The following is a 19,448-nucleotide window of genomic DNA, read 5'->3' as shown; positions in this document are numbered from 1 at the left end:
GTGTCTGAATATGCATGCAACACCCATGGATCTGCACGCAGATCCTTCAAGTGCACTACACCCGCAGATTGATGATTGTGGTTCTTTCTTTGCCTCCTCGTGTTTCCTGCTTTGCATCTAAATAACCTGCGTCGACTGAGGGGTTGTGTTGCATTTTAGAGTTGCATTCGGTCGAAAAGGAGGAGCGAGGGTTTATCTTGTTTGGTTGAGTTTCAGCAGCTAAAGCGGGATTCCAATAAAGAAGATACGTTAAAAGGACAACAATAGGAAATCAGAAGCATAATCTCAATTGAGATTAAGTTATAATTCTTTGGTGAACATCCCCTGTGCAAACGTTTTTACATTACTGCCAACCAAACACTTAATTGTATTTTATCAGAATTTCATGCAAGACACCAACAAAAAGTAGTGTTTAATAATAATAAAGTGGGAGAAAATAAAACATTATTTTCTCTTTGTTTTACAAATAAAATCCAAAAAGTTTTTCAAACACTTTCAGACATCTCAGAAAGCGATTGTGCAGAAACACTTTGGTGCTTTTTCATCTGGGTTTGGATTACATTAAAATCAAACTCACTTGATGAAGAGCGTCTGGAAACATTCTTTTTCGCATCTTGCCACAGTTTCTTAATCAGGACTTTGACTAGGCCATTCTGACATGATTATGCTTTGGTATAAATACAAATACATTTTATTATTGAAAAAACATTGAAAATTATGCATATTTTTTTCCCACTTGACAATTATGCATGTCAAGTGGTTACTGCTTGCAGGGGCAGTAACCAATTTTTGTGGCAAAACCAATGAGAGCAGAATCAGATTTATTTTTTGTTTTTTTAATGACTGCATGTTTTCAAACATTACACTGCAAAAAAAGAAAGTCTTACTAAGCATTATTTGCCTTGCTCCAAGTGCAAATGTCTTATTATACTTGAAACAACACAAAACTAACTTAAAAATAACTTTTCAACAAGATATAGGAGTTTATTTTAAGTCAGCAATTCCTTAATGTTGATGAAAAATACCAGGAAACAATTATAACTTATAATACAAGAAAACATCTGATTATTTCACTTATACCTAATACTTTTTAGTAAAAACGTTGAAAAATTACTTCTTTGTAAGTTTTGTCTTACTTAAACTGTATTAAGATTCTGAAAGTTACCGTTTATTTCTTTGAAAACAACAATGACTTATTGCTTAGAGGTCATATTAAACCTGCCATTCATCAGTTCATACTAATGTATATGATTACCTAATATTCTGCAATCTGCATTAGTGAATTAGTTTTTTCTTAGTGAATAGGGAACCAAAACTGGCTCCTGCTCAGGCGCCACATCCTTGTAAATCCGACCTGCACAACTTTGTGTTACTCTAATCCCAATAAAATACATTTAAATTTGACAAAAAGCAGAAAAGTTGAGGCTGTCTGAAAGCATTGTTATGGCATTTTACATATTTCCAACATGGATCAATAAACATCAAACAAATTGATCTTTATCTATGTGAACTGAGTGAGTGTGTTCTTGCACAACAAAGTCTAACTCAAGTACTTTTGATTTAAGATGATCAACCAGGATATAAAGAGGAAATCGAGGAAATCGTATTTTAACTGCGTGTCATAAAAAGTTTTTTTTTTCTGCATCACAGATGGAGTTACGCCTTTAACTTTCTGGTTCCACATTCTGATTTTCGTCCAGTTAAATTACTTTACAATCTTTCTCACACAGCTTTGTTTCTGAAAGCACAATGTTTTCCCCTTCACTGCGTAAATGGGAAAAATCTCCCATCGTTTCTCTCCGCACCACGACACAGAGTGTTCATCACGCCGAGAGAGCAGAAAAAAGAGAGAGAGAGCAGCTTCCAATCATCCTTCATCAGCATCAGACCAGATCTTTTATTCAGGAAGGCATTAATTGTTACACTGCAAGGCTGAATGACAGGGTAATATAACGAGCTGTTCAGGCTCTGAGATTGATGCCGACTCTGTCACACACCAGCACACAGCGAGTGAGTGAGTGATGCATGTGAGTGCAGCCATGGTTAATGCGGTAATGATATTTCCACGCAGAGCCGCGGCCGGTGCCTGGCTCCATCTGCACCCAGTTAGCTGCTCTAATTTTAGCCGAGGTGGTCCGAGGGCGGGCGGCTGCGGGGGCCGGGTGCCGTGGCTCATTTAGGCTCAGGCTTAATGGGGGAACATCTTTCTTTGGCACATACAGGAGCTGAAAACTCTGATTACTTGAAGGCACGCACGGGACAGACCGTGTGTGTGTGTGTGTGTGTGTGTGTGTGTGTGTGTGTGTGTGTGTGTGTGTGTGTGTGTGCGTGTGTGTGTGTGTGTGTGTGTGTGTGTGTGTGTGTGTGTGTGTGTGTGTGTGTGTGTGTGTGGGAAGAGAGTAGAGAAGCATATTTCTTCAAACTTCAGATTCAGTTTCAATCAACCCTTATAATCCTAATAATAGTCATTACAATGACAACAACTACACTAACAATAACTTATTATTATTATTATTATTATTATTATTATTATTAGTAGTAGTAGTAGTAGTAGTAGTAGTAGTATATAATACAGAAAAAGGACATAAAGTCAAAAAACACTTTTTAAAACTGGTATCAAAAAAGTCTTAACATCCAATAATGAAAAAAGAAAAAGTCAAAAATAACAAATTCAGTCCAATAATAATAATTCCTATTATTATTATTTTTCTAGTATTTTCTTACTTTGCTTTTTTAAACTGGTATCATGAAGTGTTAACATCTGAAAATGACAAAAGAAAGACAAAAATGCAGAAAATAATAAAAAAGCAAATTTGTGTCCAGAAATTTCATTGCTCACTCCAAAAACACAAAATCTTACCAATTATATCAAAATTAACTCACAAGTAACTTTTAAGGAAGAAATGGGAGCTTCTTTTAAGTTCATTTTTCCTTAATATTGATGAAAAAGTAATAGTTATAATGAAATAATCTGTCTGCTCCCTTGAATTTCACTAAAATCCCAGAAATTTAACTCTTAGCATGTCATGACAGCAGTCTTCAGTCAGAGGCCTCTTCAGATTTGTTGCTACTGCACCACCATCCACAACTCTTTAAGATATTTGAATGATTTGAATTACAACAGTCAATTTCCCTTTGGGATAAATAAGTAAGGTACTTTTCAATCTGAATTAAATGCAGAAAAATAAAGAAATATAACAATTTAATGTATTTTCTACCTATTTTTGTAACCTTCTTTAACAATGTGATGATTTAGGAAGATAAATATCCACTTGTGTGTTTTTTTTTTGTTTGTTTGTTTGTTTGTTTATCTCCACCTCTTGTTTTAAGACAGGGAAGCACCAAATGCTAAAAAAAAAAAATGCACAGAAGTTAGTTTATAAATTTCTTGAAAGCAAAAAAGACTCCTTACCCAACCTCCACTTTCTTTCTTGCTTGGTTTCTTTTTTGAATTATCATTATCTCTGCTCAGAGCTCACACGTATTGCTGGTTCAGTTTGGTAAATCACAATCATCCTTTGTGCCCCGCATGGGGGTCTCTTACGCTGCGGCGAAACGCATCGAGCTGCTCTGGACTAAAAGCTAATGTCACACCCTCACAATGACGAGCGGCTGCTCTGCAGCTGAATTGATGTTGATGCATCACAAGCTGCGCTAATGGCATGAAATGGCGGTCATTTTCATCCTCCTAAGTGGTTGAAGTGGACATTTTGAGGGCAGAAGTAAGTGGAAAGTGATTGAATGACATCAGTGGCACAGATCCATTGGCTAAACGCGTCCATCCTTTACCAGTGTTTTGTGAAAGAGAGACACTGAGGAGATCACGAGATTAAGAATTAAGCCTTTTGTTCTGGACTCTGAAATTGTCTAGATGGGATCTAAAGAGTCAAAACCAGGAAGCACATTAGAGGGATGGAGGGAAAAAAAGAAAATTGGGATATAGAGTAAAAAATGTGTTGATCCCACCTGACCTTGCTGAAAATAAAACGATGTGACTCACCAGCTGTTTCTGCAAACTTACACGACTGACCAGCATCTCCCCAGATATGATGTCCCACAAAGCCCAGGAGATGCAAGTCCTGAAGAAACATCTCCATTTTCCTGTTGATGATGTTTTTTTACAAGTGTTTTTTTTTTCTCTCCTTATGGTTTAGTTAGCATGATGACCTTTACGACCCACTCTGTTGACACCAAGCAGCCAAACGTTTTTGCTTTTTGATTAAACCAAATGTAGAAACATAGATTTTTTGGTGCCTATAAAAAGTTTTCAACCCTTGGATGTTTTATTTCACTTATTTATTTTCTAAATTAATCATGATCAACAAAATGTGTCTATTTTGCAAAAAAATAAAAAAAATAAAAAAGAAGATAAAACATCCAAGAAAGTGAAAACTTAATGAGCAGTGGGTCCTCACAGCATCTGTTGTGAAAATGGGCCTTACAAGGTGAGAAATGCAAAAACACACACAGAATAATGACAATCATGTGTCAATAAAGGGTCACCTTTGCTTACCTGGTCTCCCGGGTGACGAGGAAGAAGCTGTCGTCGGGAGCATCGATCCAGTTGGGGCGTCTCTTGCGAATCATTACTCCTCCTCTGGTGTTTCCGCTGCTGCTGCTGCGGCCGTTGTGCTGCAGGAAAAATGGGTTACGATGGTTTTACTACAACAGCGATGAAGATGTAAAGGAAAAACAAGACTTTCACTTACGATGAGAGGTCCTCCTGTTGAACCAGGGTTTTCTGCAAAAAAATAAATAATAAAAATGATGGCACAAGAATAAATATGTATACATACATGCCCAGTTTAAACCAGATATTTACATAAAAACATTTTTCTCTCACAGTCTGGAGTTAAATCAGACCAAAATTTTCTTGTTTTAGCTTAGGTAGAATTAGCACAATTATTTCTATTTGCTAAATGCCAGAAAACTTGATGCACTGAACCCCACTGGTTATTCCACCAAATATTTATTTCTGAACTCTTCTTGAGTTAAAATATTAGCATTGTTGTTTCTAAATGAATATGAACTTGTTTTCCTTGCATTATTGGAGGTCTGAAAGCTCAGCATATTTTTCGTTATTTTGACCATTTCTCATTTTCCGCAAATAAAAACAAATTTTTTTTCTTGGAATTTCGGAGACATGTTGTCAGTAGTTCATAGACTAGAAGAACAATGTTAATTTTACTCAAACATATACCTATAAAAAGTAAAACCAGAGAAACTGGTATACTTGTATGTGTAATTTTTGCTGTGTGCCAATTCAAGAAAATGACAAAAAAAAACAAAAAAAAATTTTATTTGCGCACCAAGTTCTTAATCTGACAAAAACACACCAATTAAGTCCTTAAGGTTCAAAGTTTATTAAGCTTCTAAACACACATGTACAAGGAAAACTCAATTGTGAATCATTTTTTTAGATTAATTAAATGCATTTATCCATCTTTCTGCTTTAAGCTGCTATTAAACACTACCTTTTTAAACCGAGAGTCAAAGGTTGACTGGTTTTTGCTAGAATTAGCTGAGGTGGCTCCGATTTAGCAGCAAAAGTTAATTTAATTAATTTTATAAAGCATTAAGAGTGCCTTTCTCCCCTTCCATCTTCTACGTTCTTGAAATAATCTCAGATATCCTGATTTAAAAAAAAAAAAAAAAAGAAAAAACAAACTCCTCCCTTGTACCTGAACGCCTCTCCGGGTCAGCCCTGCTGTGGTGGTGGTAGCTGCGTTTTCCCAGCATGCCGTGGGGTCCGTGCGGGAGAGAGGAGAGGAGGCGGCGAGGCGGGGGCGTCTGCAGGCCTGCGGTGCGGTGGGAGCGAGGGGCGTGGGCCATGGGCCGGGACTCTGGAAGAGACACCACACACTGGAGCTGCATGAACTGGCTCGGTCACACCGCCTGAATAATTGATGCTCAGACGCAGTTCGGACGGAGTTCGGGCTGATATCACTGAGCGTTTACCTAGAAACTGCAGGACACTGGTCAGAGTGCTCCTTTGGGCCGCTCTGGTTTTGGGTAGCCGGGTCCCCTGCCCTTCTGACACCCTTAACATGTCTAAACCAAACACACATAACACACACACACACACACACACACACACACATATATATCTTTGCATCGGTCGTTCCCTTTAATTTGACGTATTTGCGACGCATGAGCGTGAAAAACCAAAATTGAGATCTGGATTCATGCATACATGCACACTCAGAAAGAAATGCCTTGCAAGACATGTAGATGAAAAGGTGAGGGAGTCACAAAAGGAGCTGGATGTGCATGAGAGTGCATGCATGGGGAGGATGGCTGGTGTGTGTTCCTGTAACTGCTGATGGACACAAAACAGACACATGAAGCACAAGGACTCGGAGGAAATGCTTTCAGGACTGACTTTATTGGAGATGTATCCCTCACATTCACACAGTTAATGAAAGGAAAATCAAAGGAGGAAGAAAATGAGCGAAGAAGAGAGGAAGACGGTAAAATCCTGTCTCCAGGATTTACAAGACAGACGAGGCTTCAGGATGGTTTCAAATGAATATTGCATGATCTGAACGCAGGACACGAGAAGGCGGTCCGTCCTACGGTGGGTGAGATGGTGATGCAGCAAACACTTCCTGTGCCCTGCAGAAGTATTCATACCCCTGTAATACTTTCACATCACAACCACAGGTTTTTACTTTACTGGGATTTTATGTGAGACTAACAAAGTAGTGAAAGGAAAATGGATTAGTATTTAATATAGAAATCACTTTATTAGTAAACAAGAGTCACGTCTGTGTTACTTAAGCTAAAGTTTAAATCCAGTTGTTCAGTAAAGGTCTCACTACACTGCAAAAACACAAACTCTTACCAAGTAATTTTGGTCTAGTTTCTAGTTCAAATATGTTATTACACTTGAAATAAGACATACTAACTTGAATGTAACTTTTCAGCAAGATATAGTCTTGTTTTAAGTAAATAATTCCTTAATATTAATGAAGTACTTGTTCTACTGACTGATAAATGTCCCATGTTATAAGTAATTATAACATGGATTATTATTTAGCTGTTTAACTACTTGTTGCCATTGGAACAAGTACTTTTTTCATCAATATTAAGGAATTATTTACTTAAAACAAGCCTTTATATCTTGCTTGAAGTTACTTTTAGGTTAGTTTTGGCTTATTTCAAGTTTGAAGTAGAGACCAGACCAAAAGTACTTTGTAAGACTTTGTGTTTTTTCAGTGTAAGGAGTACAGTACACTGAAAAAAAGAGAATGGAGCACTAAAATTAAAAAGCTGTGCTAACTGGTCACAAGTAATTCAATGAAGTTTGGCTAACTTACCCTAACCCTACCCCTTAACTTGACAATAAAATAAATAAATTAACTTGGGTAAACTTAATTTGATTCCTTGTGACCCATTAACCCAAAATATTTAAGTTGGATCACGTGTTCTGTTTTTTCAGTGTAGATGGGTCAGAATAAAAGCTGTGATTTCCTTTTTCCCAGAAAGTCAGGCCGACTCCTCCAGGGGTGAAACTCAGGCTACGTTCACACTGCAGATGCTCCAATCTGATTTTTTTTTTTAAAATTAGATTTTTACATTTTTTTTGCGCTCACATTACTTAAAAATGTTGCCTATATCTGACTTCAGTGTGAACTGTTCCAAACTGACCCGCAATAATGACGTCTCAAACGATTAGAGCCACCAAAAAAATTAAAATTCGTTTTAATGTCAAAATTCTAATTCTGTATCAATTTGTGTAAAAACACAAATAAATAACCAAACATTCTTGTGTGTTTGTCTGTGACGCCGTATTGGGACAAAAAAAAAAAAGGGGTAAATTTCCATAACAAAAAAAAAACTCCATCTCCAAAATTTTCAAGAAAAAAAAAAGGAAATTTCTGATGTCCAAAAGTTGGAAAACTGCAAGATAAAACTCAAGCATTAAAATTATTCCCAGAAATTTGCTAGAAAAGAAACTTTAAAGATTTCCTTGATTTTTCAAGAACATTTATGAGATTAATCTAAATATTTCTACGCTAGTGTTATGTCAGTTATGTTGAAAACCTACATTTATCCACAGTGAATAAATGTGGATAAATGCACATTTATTCATTTATCCAGATTTGATTTAAGAGCAGACCTATGCTGGTGGTGCATAAATAAACATTTCTGATTCTGAGATTAAAGGAAAAAAAAATTCTGAAGAGGGGGGGGAAAAAAAGCAAATTCTGACATTAAAATCAAATTCTGTTCTTTTTTGTGGCCCTAACCTTTTTCCGCAACACTCTTTGGTCCAGAAAACATGAAAGAAATGAATTTATTTTTATAAAGAGTCTATTGAATGGAGGCTGGGGAATATTTCAGCAAGTGATGAGGAGAAATTTCACAAATAAAAAGCCAAATTCTACATTTGATATTTTGTTTGAGTTGACCCATCTCTCTGAAGGCGAATGGGAGCGTTGGGTTGAGCTGCCTGTAGAGCCGTCCTACAGCAAGAGTAAAACGTAAAAACACCGGACTGATAAATGAGGTAGATTACCAAAAATAACTTCGGATTAAATCTAAATAAAACTGAAGGTGATTGTGCAGGAATGTGAAACAGAACCAGAGGTATGAATACTCAGGAGTCCGTCCAATCACAGTTCAGCTTTTCCAATACAAATAAAAACACACGCAGTCATGAGAAAGGAGGAGATGCATGAGCAAAAGAAACAAAATGGCGGAGCTGAGGTTCAGTATTTACAGCCAACATTTACGTTTGAGTCATGACAGCACAGATGGCGCCATGCAAAATAGAGCTTCTTACTAAAATACATTTTCTCTACATGTAACTCCTGCAAAGATACGGCTCAGACAAGTTATAATATTGTTACTTATATGAAGATTATCTGTCGTGTGAGTGTGCAAAATGAATATTTTAACCAATAGATCTGAATTAAAAGATCAGAACAACAGAAAATGAACAAAAAAAAAAAAAAAAACGAATGAAAAGATGATCAAAACTCAGTTATGAGGACAGGCAGCCTTTATTGGAAACAGGGGGTGGGAGAATACAAAAACAAAATAATAATAACAATAATAATAAAAACAGAATGAGACAAACGAGGGCAGCGATGGTGGTCGATGGTGGGGAGGTTGGGGTGAGGAGAGAAGAGGAAGGGTGGTGTGTGTGTATGCGTGTGTGTGTGTATGTGGCAGAAGTTAGGAGGAATTGAAAGAGCTCTTACACTCCGCCTTTATGGCCCCACAGTTAATGGGGACAAAGGGCCGGCGCGCAGCGCGGCGCAGCCTGATGATGTCCCGGCACATGTGCCGAGCCAGTTTGGTGAGGCGGGTGGCCTGCAGCAGGAAGGCCTGCTTGGTCTTCATGGAGGACTTGGGGCTGCCGCTGTTCCTCATCGGTACCATGTGGTTGGACTGGCGGGGAACGTGACTCCTGGAGCGGGACTCCTGGATGGGCAGAGGAGGAAAGAAACGGTCAGGCTGCCATTTTGTTATCTTAAACTGTACTAAAGTCTGTGGTAAGCAGGCTAAAAAATTACAGAAAAGAAGCTTACAGACTAGGATTAAAATGAGTTAAATTGGTTTTATTAGTGATTTTCTTCTACAGAAAAACTGATTCCTGGGTTCCTACATATTTTTCACACCACTTTTCCCAGACTCAGATTTAGTACAGATGGATGGAGAGAATGAATGAATGGATGGATAGGTGGGCGTCGATAAATGAACACATTGATGGACAAATTAATGGACGAATAAAAGTAACAGAGTGAAGCGTGAATAAATGGCAAGAAGGATGGATTGATGATGAAGAAGAGACTGACAAGTATGTAGAGAAACTGAACTGATAAATTATTTAATGGACGGATGGATGGATGAATGGATGAATTACAGAAGGACTGAGGTAGATTAATGAATGGAGGTATGGGCGGATGGAGGGATGGATAGGTGAATGAATGACAGATGGATGGATGACAATGAATTAATGGAGGGATGGATGGATCCATGGATGACATATTAAAACATTTCTATGCTCCAGAATTATGCTTTTTCTTATTTGTTTTTAGGAATGCAGTTCTTTATCACTTTAACCCAACAGGGAATAAGGACTCAGTCAATCCAGATTATTCCAGATTGAAGTCTGTGTTTGAACACTGTAATTTAATCCACCACTAGAAACTGTGAAGCTCTTAAAAAACCAACTCTGAGCATCAGAAACAACCTTTATGTTGTTCCATGAGAACTAAAACACTCACATCCATCACAACCAGGGCTCCCAGTATGCTACTGCGCTAACTAATACCACTAATACCACTGGTTTTGAATACCAACTTATCTCACATTATGTTGACCTCCATTTAGCTTATGCAGATGAAGCTGCAGTCCTCGTCTGAGGCGATTTTCTTTGTTACAAATGGTCAGCTTCCTCCATTACAAAAGGCCTTGAGAAACTGTGTGACCCTATTAGCATCCAATATGTGAAACTCACTACAATATGCTGCTAGCGCGCTGAATAATTGATGCTAGCTGGAGATATCACAGACACACTGTATCGGTACATTTCACACACTTACAACTGAATGATTTCTGCTTATTCTACATGGATTAAAATCTTTTTGCTTTGCTTCAAATTCTTCATGTAATGTTTTTTATTACAAATGGCCACTACTTTGAGTTTTAAAGCTCATTTTGTTGATCTAGGACATTTTGAGCCTGGTTGTGTCAGAATGAAGGGTTTCCCACAGTGTTTTCTAAGCCTGGCAGGCCACCAGGCTTTACTTGTGCCCCCACCAGGCTAAGCATTGCTTATTTATTTAAGTCTTTTAAAGGTGTTTGCATTTTTAAAGACTTTATACTTAGTGTTCAGGTATTAATCTTCCAATCTTTCAATAACACATGATTATCAAGTGATGTTTTCAAACTTCCTGTCAACTTTAAACAATTTTTAACTCAAAAACACGACGAGCCGCTGGATGAACGACTGCCAACTCCCCAACCACTGAGCTAAGCAAGCTTTCTGGGGGAAACCTTGGAATGTATAACACAAAAACACCTTAAAAAACCTGTAAAAATATTAATAAATAGCGCTGTCTGCATTTGATATATACATCTTAAAATTGAATAATATTGAACATTGTTTTTGTAATCACAATGACTGATTTTGTGGTGCTAAATTAGAAATACTTGCAAGAAATTTTGCTATGTTTGCGCTTATGTATGACGGTAAATGTGACTTTCAGTTACTTGCCGTATTGATTATTCATATTTGAGACGAAGTAAAGGGGATTATGAAATACTGCCACCTGCAGGTGGGAGTTAGCAGTCACTTAAACCTGATGTTTTTAACTATTTTGGAAAATTTACTATAGGGTTGAAATTAGTAACAGTGATTAATCAATTATTAAAATAATTGTCAACTAATTATGTAATAGATTAATCGTTAACTGGAGCATACGGTTAAAAAAAAGGTAATTTGCTGAAAGAAAGAAATTCAGAGCAGTAATTAAGCTAAAACTACAAAAAATATTAACATTTTGCATTCAAGACAAAAACACTTTTTAGCAAAACTTTAGGTTCATGCAGTTTGGATTTCATAATTAGGAATGATTTTTCATGTTAGGCAATAAATATGTATTTTATCTTTTAAAATTTTTTCATTCATTTGCATCTTTCAATGTATATTGTATAAAGGGCTTAAATTAAAGATCTTTAGAATGTACCATCTATTTTATCCAATTAATCATCAGAATAATCAATAATTACTAAAACAATCATTAGTTGCAGCCGAATTTGCAATGAACTTACAATTATGTATTAGTGTGGAAAAAATGCGAGGGTCTGCTGAGTTTGTGAGAATTAGCACAATCTCAATCGATTTTCTGAAACTTGGTAGAAAACCAATAAAAACTGCTTTGATTTGCTTCCACTTATGCGTCCCTCTGGAGTCTCGAGGGCCACGTTAAAGGTTTTGGCGGGCCAGATGTGGCCAGCGGACCTCCAGTTTGTAACACAAGGTCTTGAACTTACATTGCTTGCAGGAGTGGGGGAGGTCCTCTCCTCTGGGGCCTCGGCTCTGCTCGGCATCTTCAGACCGCCGTACTTCTTCCAGTACATCCAGCAGGAAACGCACAGGCGGCACTGCATGTTGGGAGGCCCCCAGGAGTACCACTGGGCCGACTGCATGGCTGCTCAACGCACAAAACGCAATAAATCCTGTTAGCGGAGCGCACTGGAAGAATCGACACCTGTCCACAGTGCCTTAAATAATTCAGCTGTTATTTGAACTCCATTAGTAAACATCTGAAACGCTGTTCACACAGCTGGCAGGACAAAACATAAACTGGTTTTAAGCACAAATGCATTTCCTCTGTCCGTCCATTTTACTGTAGCATAGAGGTCAGTAAATTATCAAAAAGTTCATATAAGTCAATGACTCAAATAAAAATAGACATGTAGTCTAGATTAACCACTCACACACCGATATTTTAAGCATTTATTTTTGGTAACTTTTATCATTAGAGCCAACAGCTGCCAGCCTTTTTCCTTTCACTCAACTTTCAGTTAATATTCTTGCATGCACCATTCTGAACAGCTGCCAACTAGGGCCGCAACTAATGATTATTTCAGTAATTAATTATTTTGGTGATTAATTGGATACAAAAAAATTGGTGCATTTTACAGATTTTTCATTTAGCCACTTTAACTTATTTTATAAAGTATTAGAAACACATTAAAATATTCAATTTATGCAAAAATGATTATTTTATTTAAAAAGAATTGAGTTATCTGTATTTCTATGTATGTACAGTATTGCATAAAATACACTTAAGTGTTTAAATTAAAAATCAGTAGAATGTGTCAGTTTTCTTAACCAAATAATTGATGAATAGAGAAAATATTCCACTAACTACAGATTCTTTATAAAACAACTTAAGATGTTAAATATTTATCTTATATGTAAATTTTTTTTTTTAATTTTCCCAAAAATAAATAATAAATAAAAACTTTCTATGGAAACTATCTGAATTCAGGACTTTTCTTTTTAAGCCAAACACATTGTCATCAAACATTCTGTCGCCCAGCGGAAAACTTTAAACATTTCTTGGCGTTTTGTTCTGGATTCATGTGGACAAACCAAACTTACTGTAGCAGCTCTCGCAGGCTCGGCCGCCTCCCGCTGCATGGAAGGCCCCGGGGCCCGCTCCGTTCACAGTCGCCATCTTACCGTTGGTCATCGAGATCTGGTTGGGGTTGGGTTTGTTGCTGTCGAGATGGAGAGCGATGTGAAAACGCTGCACTTTCATTACACCCAAAATATGAAAAACTTTTAACTTCACATTTTAATTTGAAGAGCAAAGGAAGGAAACTCACTACGTGGGGATATAAACCTGCTTCAGCTTGCTTTCTGCCTCGGCTGCCTTCAGCCTTTTCTGCTCGTGGAAACACAGAGTGAATTTATTCAACAGGAAATCAAAAACAACAAGTCGCCCTGAACAGAAACCAATACACTGTCATCCTAAATTTGCTTTTTCAAAATGCCTAAAAAAGTTCTTCTGTTTTCTGTGAGTTCTCGCTCAATACCTTAAAATCTGTGAGAAATTAAAGATACAGAATTACAAATGTAAGCAATAAGACAATAGAAAACTTTTCCAGACTGGGTAGAAGCTCATGTTTTACATTTATGGCTTTCCAAAGTCGTAGACATCAAATTTTAGACCAAATTTCTACCCTTCAGACTTTCAAATGCAGTTTTACTGGCTTGCAAAGTTTTATACGAGCCATAACTTAGTTTGAAAAGTTAGAGCCGAAGTTTTCAAAGTTGAACTCAAATCAATAATCCCTCCCTGGGGGTGAGAAACTACATTTGGAGAATTTTTGTTGAGACACTCTGTAAGGAAAAGAAGATGACGAGCGTAAATGTAAAACCTTCGTGTGGCACAAACGGCTCGGCTGCAGGGAGAAAGTTTGTTTTCAGTTCATTATAAGCTGCTTAAAAGGCTCCCTGTGGAGTTTTTATTCATTTGGTCCTGATTGTTTTTGGTCTTGCATGAACACGGTAAACATAATCTGTAATTTCACACAGGAGCTCTGAGCTAATTAACACAGAGTAGCTGAATACCTAAAAAAAAAACAACAAAAAAACAAATCAGTGCAGCAGCCTCACCTGTTGCACATATCTGTCTGTGGTCTTCCACATGTAGTAGTACTCTATGATGCTGGTCAGGGACTTCCACGGCAGCTTCACGACCCAGGAGGAGAGGGAGACGGAGAGCAGATTAATGATATTAATACCTCATGTTCCTGCCGTCTGGGCGCAGAGCGTTCATGTTTATTCATGAGACGTCGTGACCACAAAGGCTGGGAGCGACTGACTTCGCTCGCTACTGGCCGCAGACGACGACACGCGCAGTGATTCACATGCTTAATACGTATTCATGAGCACCTGCTGCAGCTGCCCTAATTCAACTGAATCCTGGTTGTATTGTTGAAGTTCAATTAGAGAGAGATTAGAAAATGACGGAGTCGTCCAGATGAGGATTGAGAGGGAAAACTGCAAAATTTGCACATTCAGAAAATTTAGGGATGAAACAATTAATCAAATTATTCATGATGAATCGATTATTAAAATAACCGTCAACTGATTTAGTAATTAGAGAATACAAACTCAAAAAATGGCTACTTGCTGAAAGAACAACATACTCTTTCAATCCAAAAATGTACAAAAGATATAGATGTTTTGCATTTAAGATAAAAAAAAAAAAAACACCTTTATCTTGTCATAGCTTTATATTCCTCTGGTTCAAATTCTGTTAAAAATCCTCAAATAAGAACCTTCTGCATCCATTTATTAATCAATAAAGACAAAAAAAGTCAGACATGTTAAATCAAGCAGAAACAGATGAGCTTTTCGAAGTATTTTTAGCTGCAGATGCATCCTTTGCTACAAATGATCAAGCATGCACTAAATGAAAGCTTCCAATGCATTTTACGGCAATAAAATGTTTATTTTCATGTTTGATGTTATTTCTAATAAGGTAATAAAAAAAGATATAAGATTTATCAGATTAATTGTCTAATCATCATAATAATTAATTGTTAGCTGTAGCCCTAATAAAACTTAGTCTGTGCTCCATTTAAAATCAGCGAAAGTTTTGAAGTTTCTCACAGCAGATCAACTTTTAAACTCGCACATAATTAACACCAAAGTCGCAATTCAGTAAGAAAACGAACCAAACACCTACAAAGTCTTGTCGGATGTCGTTGAAGTCTTTCCCATATTTCTCTAAAGCCTCTTCAAACATGGCCGCTTCCGAGGCGCTCCACTCCTCCATCTCATCCCTGCAGAGCACCGGGCCGCCCGCCGGGACCAGAACGCTCAGAGCGCTGGACAGGTCGTAGTTATGGCGGTGCAGCGTGTCCATCGCGTGGAACTAAGAGAGAACGAGGGTTACGATGAAAGCCTACTTAGAAAGCAGCAGCGTGAAAGAAACGGAAGCACCATTTAGAGCTTCTTCTAAAACATTAAGACACTTAAAGCATCCTGCAGGTTCCTAAATAGAGACGCTAATATTGAACGCAACAGAGACTTAAGCATTTATATCATCCAAACATTCATCCCAGATATGTTAATCTGATTATGATTGAACTCAAAGTGCTTAGAAATGCATCTTGTTGACTGAAGCATTTATAGAGTGAAAATGGTGGGTCGTTTCCAGAAAGAAAGCGTGCCCGACTCACCAGTGTGATGTCTCGAGAAGCTGCAGCCGCGCTCATGTGCAAGCTTGGTTGTCGAACTGAACTGCTGCAGTCCAGCGCTCGGGCAAAGGTCCCGACCGCTCTGAAAAAACCCAACGACAAACAAGAAACCCGTGAAATAAAAGCGAACAGGTGGAATTTTCCCCAACTTCACTATAAACACGCAAAACATGCACACAAATAAGAGAACCACTACTTTGATGATGAATTTTTACTCAAGGAAAAAGTAGCCAAGAACTTACTCCAGGAAGAGTAAAAAGTAAAAAAATAAAATAAAATATTTCAAAATGCAGCATCAGACATTTTGGCATTTTTATAGGACCAAAATGAAAATAATTCACATAACATAATTAAAAAATCAGGCAAAAGAAAAATTTTTCCAAATCAGTTTCTTCCAATATAAACTGCAGGTCTGTGTCTGGTGAATGTTTGGTTTGTTCTTCATTCAGTAAAATTACTCACAGTGGGTAATAACTTCACCCAAAACTTACTTAAGTAATAGTAGCAATACTTTATAATAAAATTACTCAAGTAAAAAGAACAGTGTAGTAAAAATACTCCCAAAAGTACTTTATTTTTCCCCAATAGGATACTCAAGTAAATGTAACTAGTTACTACTGAACTCTAAACACTATTCATCCAGAAACATGCTTTTTGTAAAACAGACTATAGTTAGAACCACATTTGTTCTATAAATGTTTAAATTAAATGAGAAAATAAACATTATACATAAGACACAGCTGAACAACTTAGTTCAGCCAGGATTTATGATCTTTCTGACAGCAGATTGGGTTTATGTGACCATGAGGCAGCAATCCGAACAGAAAGGTGACCTACCGCGCCACCACTAGGAACTGGTCTATCTGTTTGTCGGTCAGAGGACACTCTGGATCCCAGAGCTTCTCTTCCAGTTTGGACTGGTCCCTGTCATCTGCCTCTCCTGCAACACAAAGGAAGCCTCTTACAGAGCGAACAGGAGCACGATTACTTCAGAGAAACCAAGAAGGGGAAACTAATCGGCCAAAATGTTCAAGCGAATCTTAAACAATAAACTGCGACGCACCCTCCTGCAACATTTCAGGTACGTCTGCCTGAAAGCGCGGCCCCACTCGGATCTCTCCCTTGTCGGCCAGCAGGGTCTTCTGAGTCGGGTCGTACACCAGCGAGTAGAAGAAAGTGTCCTGAAGAGAAGCAGAAAGACGTCACTGCATATGACTGCTCTCTTCTGTCAAATCCACGAAGCTACACAATCAATATAGGGCCAGGCAATGTGGGAAAAAATAAAGAAAAATCAACACCTTTCTGCAAGAAAAGAGTGGCTACATTTAAAAGCAACTGATAAATTGTCAGGCGAGAATGTTTTAGCAATTTATTCATTTAGCAAACTGAACTAAGTAGTTCAGACTTTCTTGGTTGTAAGTTCTGCCTGAACAATCTGGCAATGTTGAATAAAATATGATTATAAAAAACTAACTGGTTCATTAGGGGATTTTACATCTAGTTTATAACGATATGTAGCAGTAGGTTATGAATTAAAATTGTAATCTATGCAGACCAGAATCCAAACAGACTAAAGCTCATTCACACAGCAGCTGAATGCGACTCAAATGCCAGTCTGAACCACCCAATTCTGAGCTTTTCATGGAGAAAAAAAAACTGATTTGCATAATTTTATATGTGTTACTAAGTCAGATACGTATCCGATTGTTTTCTGCGTTATGATTCTGCACCGGCAGAAGCCAGACGGAGTAAATCCAAATGTGAACGTCTGAAAACTATAATTATCGAACAGAGTCTATCGTGAAAACACCCTAAATGAGATCAAACCTTTTCAGGTTTATTTCAGCTTTTCATTTTGTGAAGATAAACCAAGATAGAAGTCAAATAAATGAGTTTAAAAGGAATCTAAAATTAGGAAAAAAGATAAGTGTGGCGCATTATTCCATGATGTTCAGATAAAAGATCAAGCGGTGGTAGCAGATCTGGTTTCCCCCACCCTCAGGCTTACCTCTTTGTCAAGGTATGAAAGAACGGCTTCCGTCTCGTTCAATAAAGCGACGCTGCACTTCCCCCTGATGGAGAGGGAGGAAGGGAAGCACCCATCATGTAAAACATATTCAAAGGAAGTGGCCTGTGCCTGTAATGCATCTGTGGCTGAATGACTTGTCCACGTGCGCTGCCTGCAGATGACGAGCGGCGTGGCACAGAGAACAGTCTGCATGCGTGTGTGAGGCTTGTGTTTCAGTACCTAATGTGTGTCGCAGGTAGACTCTCATACTGTCGGGAGAGGAAGAGCTCTCTGTGACGAAGCTGGTGTTTCTGTTTGTCTGTGAGCTCGGTCTCTGTTGGGTTCTCCTTCTCTTCTTCCAACTCCTCTGCAAAAGGCACAAAGAGAAGAGGCCAAGTCAGAATAAACCCACCGAAGAAGCAAGCAGGAGGAGGGGAAAAAAATGACAAGTCTAAGGGGTTAATTTTGTTTTGTTGGATGATAAAAGTGCTTCAAAATCAAAAACTTTCAATGGAATTTATGTAAGATTAAGAATGGGCAAATTTTTGGTTTTTGAAGATTTAATTTGTGGAAAATCTGACTTTTTATGTTCGCCAATTAACTCTTTGGGTTCAGATCAGAATGATGTCGGTTTGCCCAAAATCCACCATCCGTTTCACAGCTTCAAGTTATTTGGACTTTGAATTCAAGTCAACTCTGAGAGAATATTAGGATCAGGATAAGATTTTATTTTATTATTATTATTTTTTTTAAATAAATTCATGATGTTACAAGAATACAGTGAGCGTAATGCAGGAATAAAGTCCTAATATTACCATAATAAAGTCGCAATATTTGGAGAATGAAGTAGCAATTTTATGGGAATGCCAACACGAAAAACAACAAATTATTCAAACTTTTTTCTAATTAAAATGAATTTTTTCTTGTAAGTTTAAGACAGTCTTCTTGTGCAATTGCATCTTTATTCTGCTGATATTATGATTATATTCTAGTAAAGCCTGGCCCTAATATTAAGTCATACAACTCACAGAACGGATGATTAAAATAAAAGCCAATTTTTGAAAATATTTTCTAACATTTGCAGTTTTTTTTTGGTTTTTTTTAATAGAAAAAAAGAGGAAAAAACGGTTAAAATCAGAAACTGAATCCAAGTACGGGAAAAAAAAGTAGATTTTATTTTCAAACCAGCCCTTCAGACAAACCTAAAATGTGCCCTGAAGAGCGGGATCCATCCATGAATACTGGATTTGCTGGTTTGGAGCAGCTGAGTCAACACAGAAAGACAACAGCAGCAGATGAGCGCAAAATGCTCAAACTACAATCCAGAAACGCCTTAAATTACTTTCCAGTGGATTTGTTAAACACTAATGAAAACAATGCAGTTTTATGATGGCTGTAAAACATTTTTGTGATCTACTGACAATCATCAAAGTCCTTTATCAAGTTCAAACGACCAAAAGTCTCAGATTCTCAGTCCTGAATGCAGGTTTGCCACTTTAAGATTAAGAACAAGTGAGTTATGCATCAAGCCTGATTTTTTTTTTTTTTTGCTCTGGTTTCAGGAACAAAGGGAATCAAACCAGTTTGTGAGCTCATTGCAGAATTTTCCATTTCCTCCATGATGGAGCTTGAACACAATGTTCTGAGTAAAGGGGCTGCAGCTGCTTCAGGGAGATCTCTAAAAAATGAAGTTAGAGGAAGC

General features: G+C 37.6%; 1 protein-coding gene across 1 annotated transcript in view; it reads right to left on the bottom strand.

Annotated features, from left to right (window-relative positions):
- mta3 (metastasis associated 1 family, member 3) overlaps positions 1–19,448 on the bottom strand; it is a 29,524-nt gene that overhangs the window by 1,786 nt on the left and 8,290 nt on the right. Inside the window, 14 exon segments of the mRNA XM_088016390.1 lie at positions 4,514–4,662; positions 5,665–5,843; positions 5,959–6,051; positions 9,210–9,432; positions 12,010–12,167; positions 13,127–13,245; positions 13,354–13,412; positions 14,147–14,221; positions 15,225–15,413; positions 15,721–15,820; positions 16,576–16,678; positions 16,802–16,919; positions 17,747–17,810; positions 17,987–18,113. Coding sequence (XP_087872516.1) covers positions 4,514–4,662; positions 5,665–5,843; positions 5,959–6,051; positions 9,210–9,432; positions 12,010–12,167; positions 13,127–13,245; positions 13,354–13,412; positions 14,147–14,221; positions 15,225–15,413; positions 15,721–15,820; positions 16,576–16,678; positions 16,802–16,919; positions 17,747–17,810; positions 17,987–18,113 — 1,756 coding nt within the window.

Source organism: Poecilia mexicana, unplaced genomic scaffold, assembly GCF_051168715.1.
Source record: "Poecilia mexicana isolate PSO_F unplaced genomic scaffold, ASM5116871v1 scaffold_19, whole genome shotgun sequence".
Lineage (NCBI taxonomy): Eukaryota > Metazoa > Chordata > Actinopteri > Cyprinodontiformes > Poeciliidae > Poecilia > Poecilia mexicana.
The sequence above is the reverse complement of the archived record's forward strand: the minus strand, read 5'-3'. Positions and strand labels throughout refer to the sequence as shown.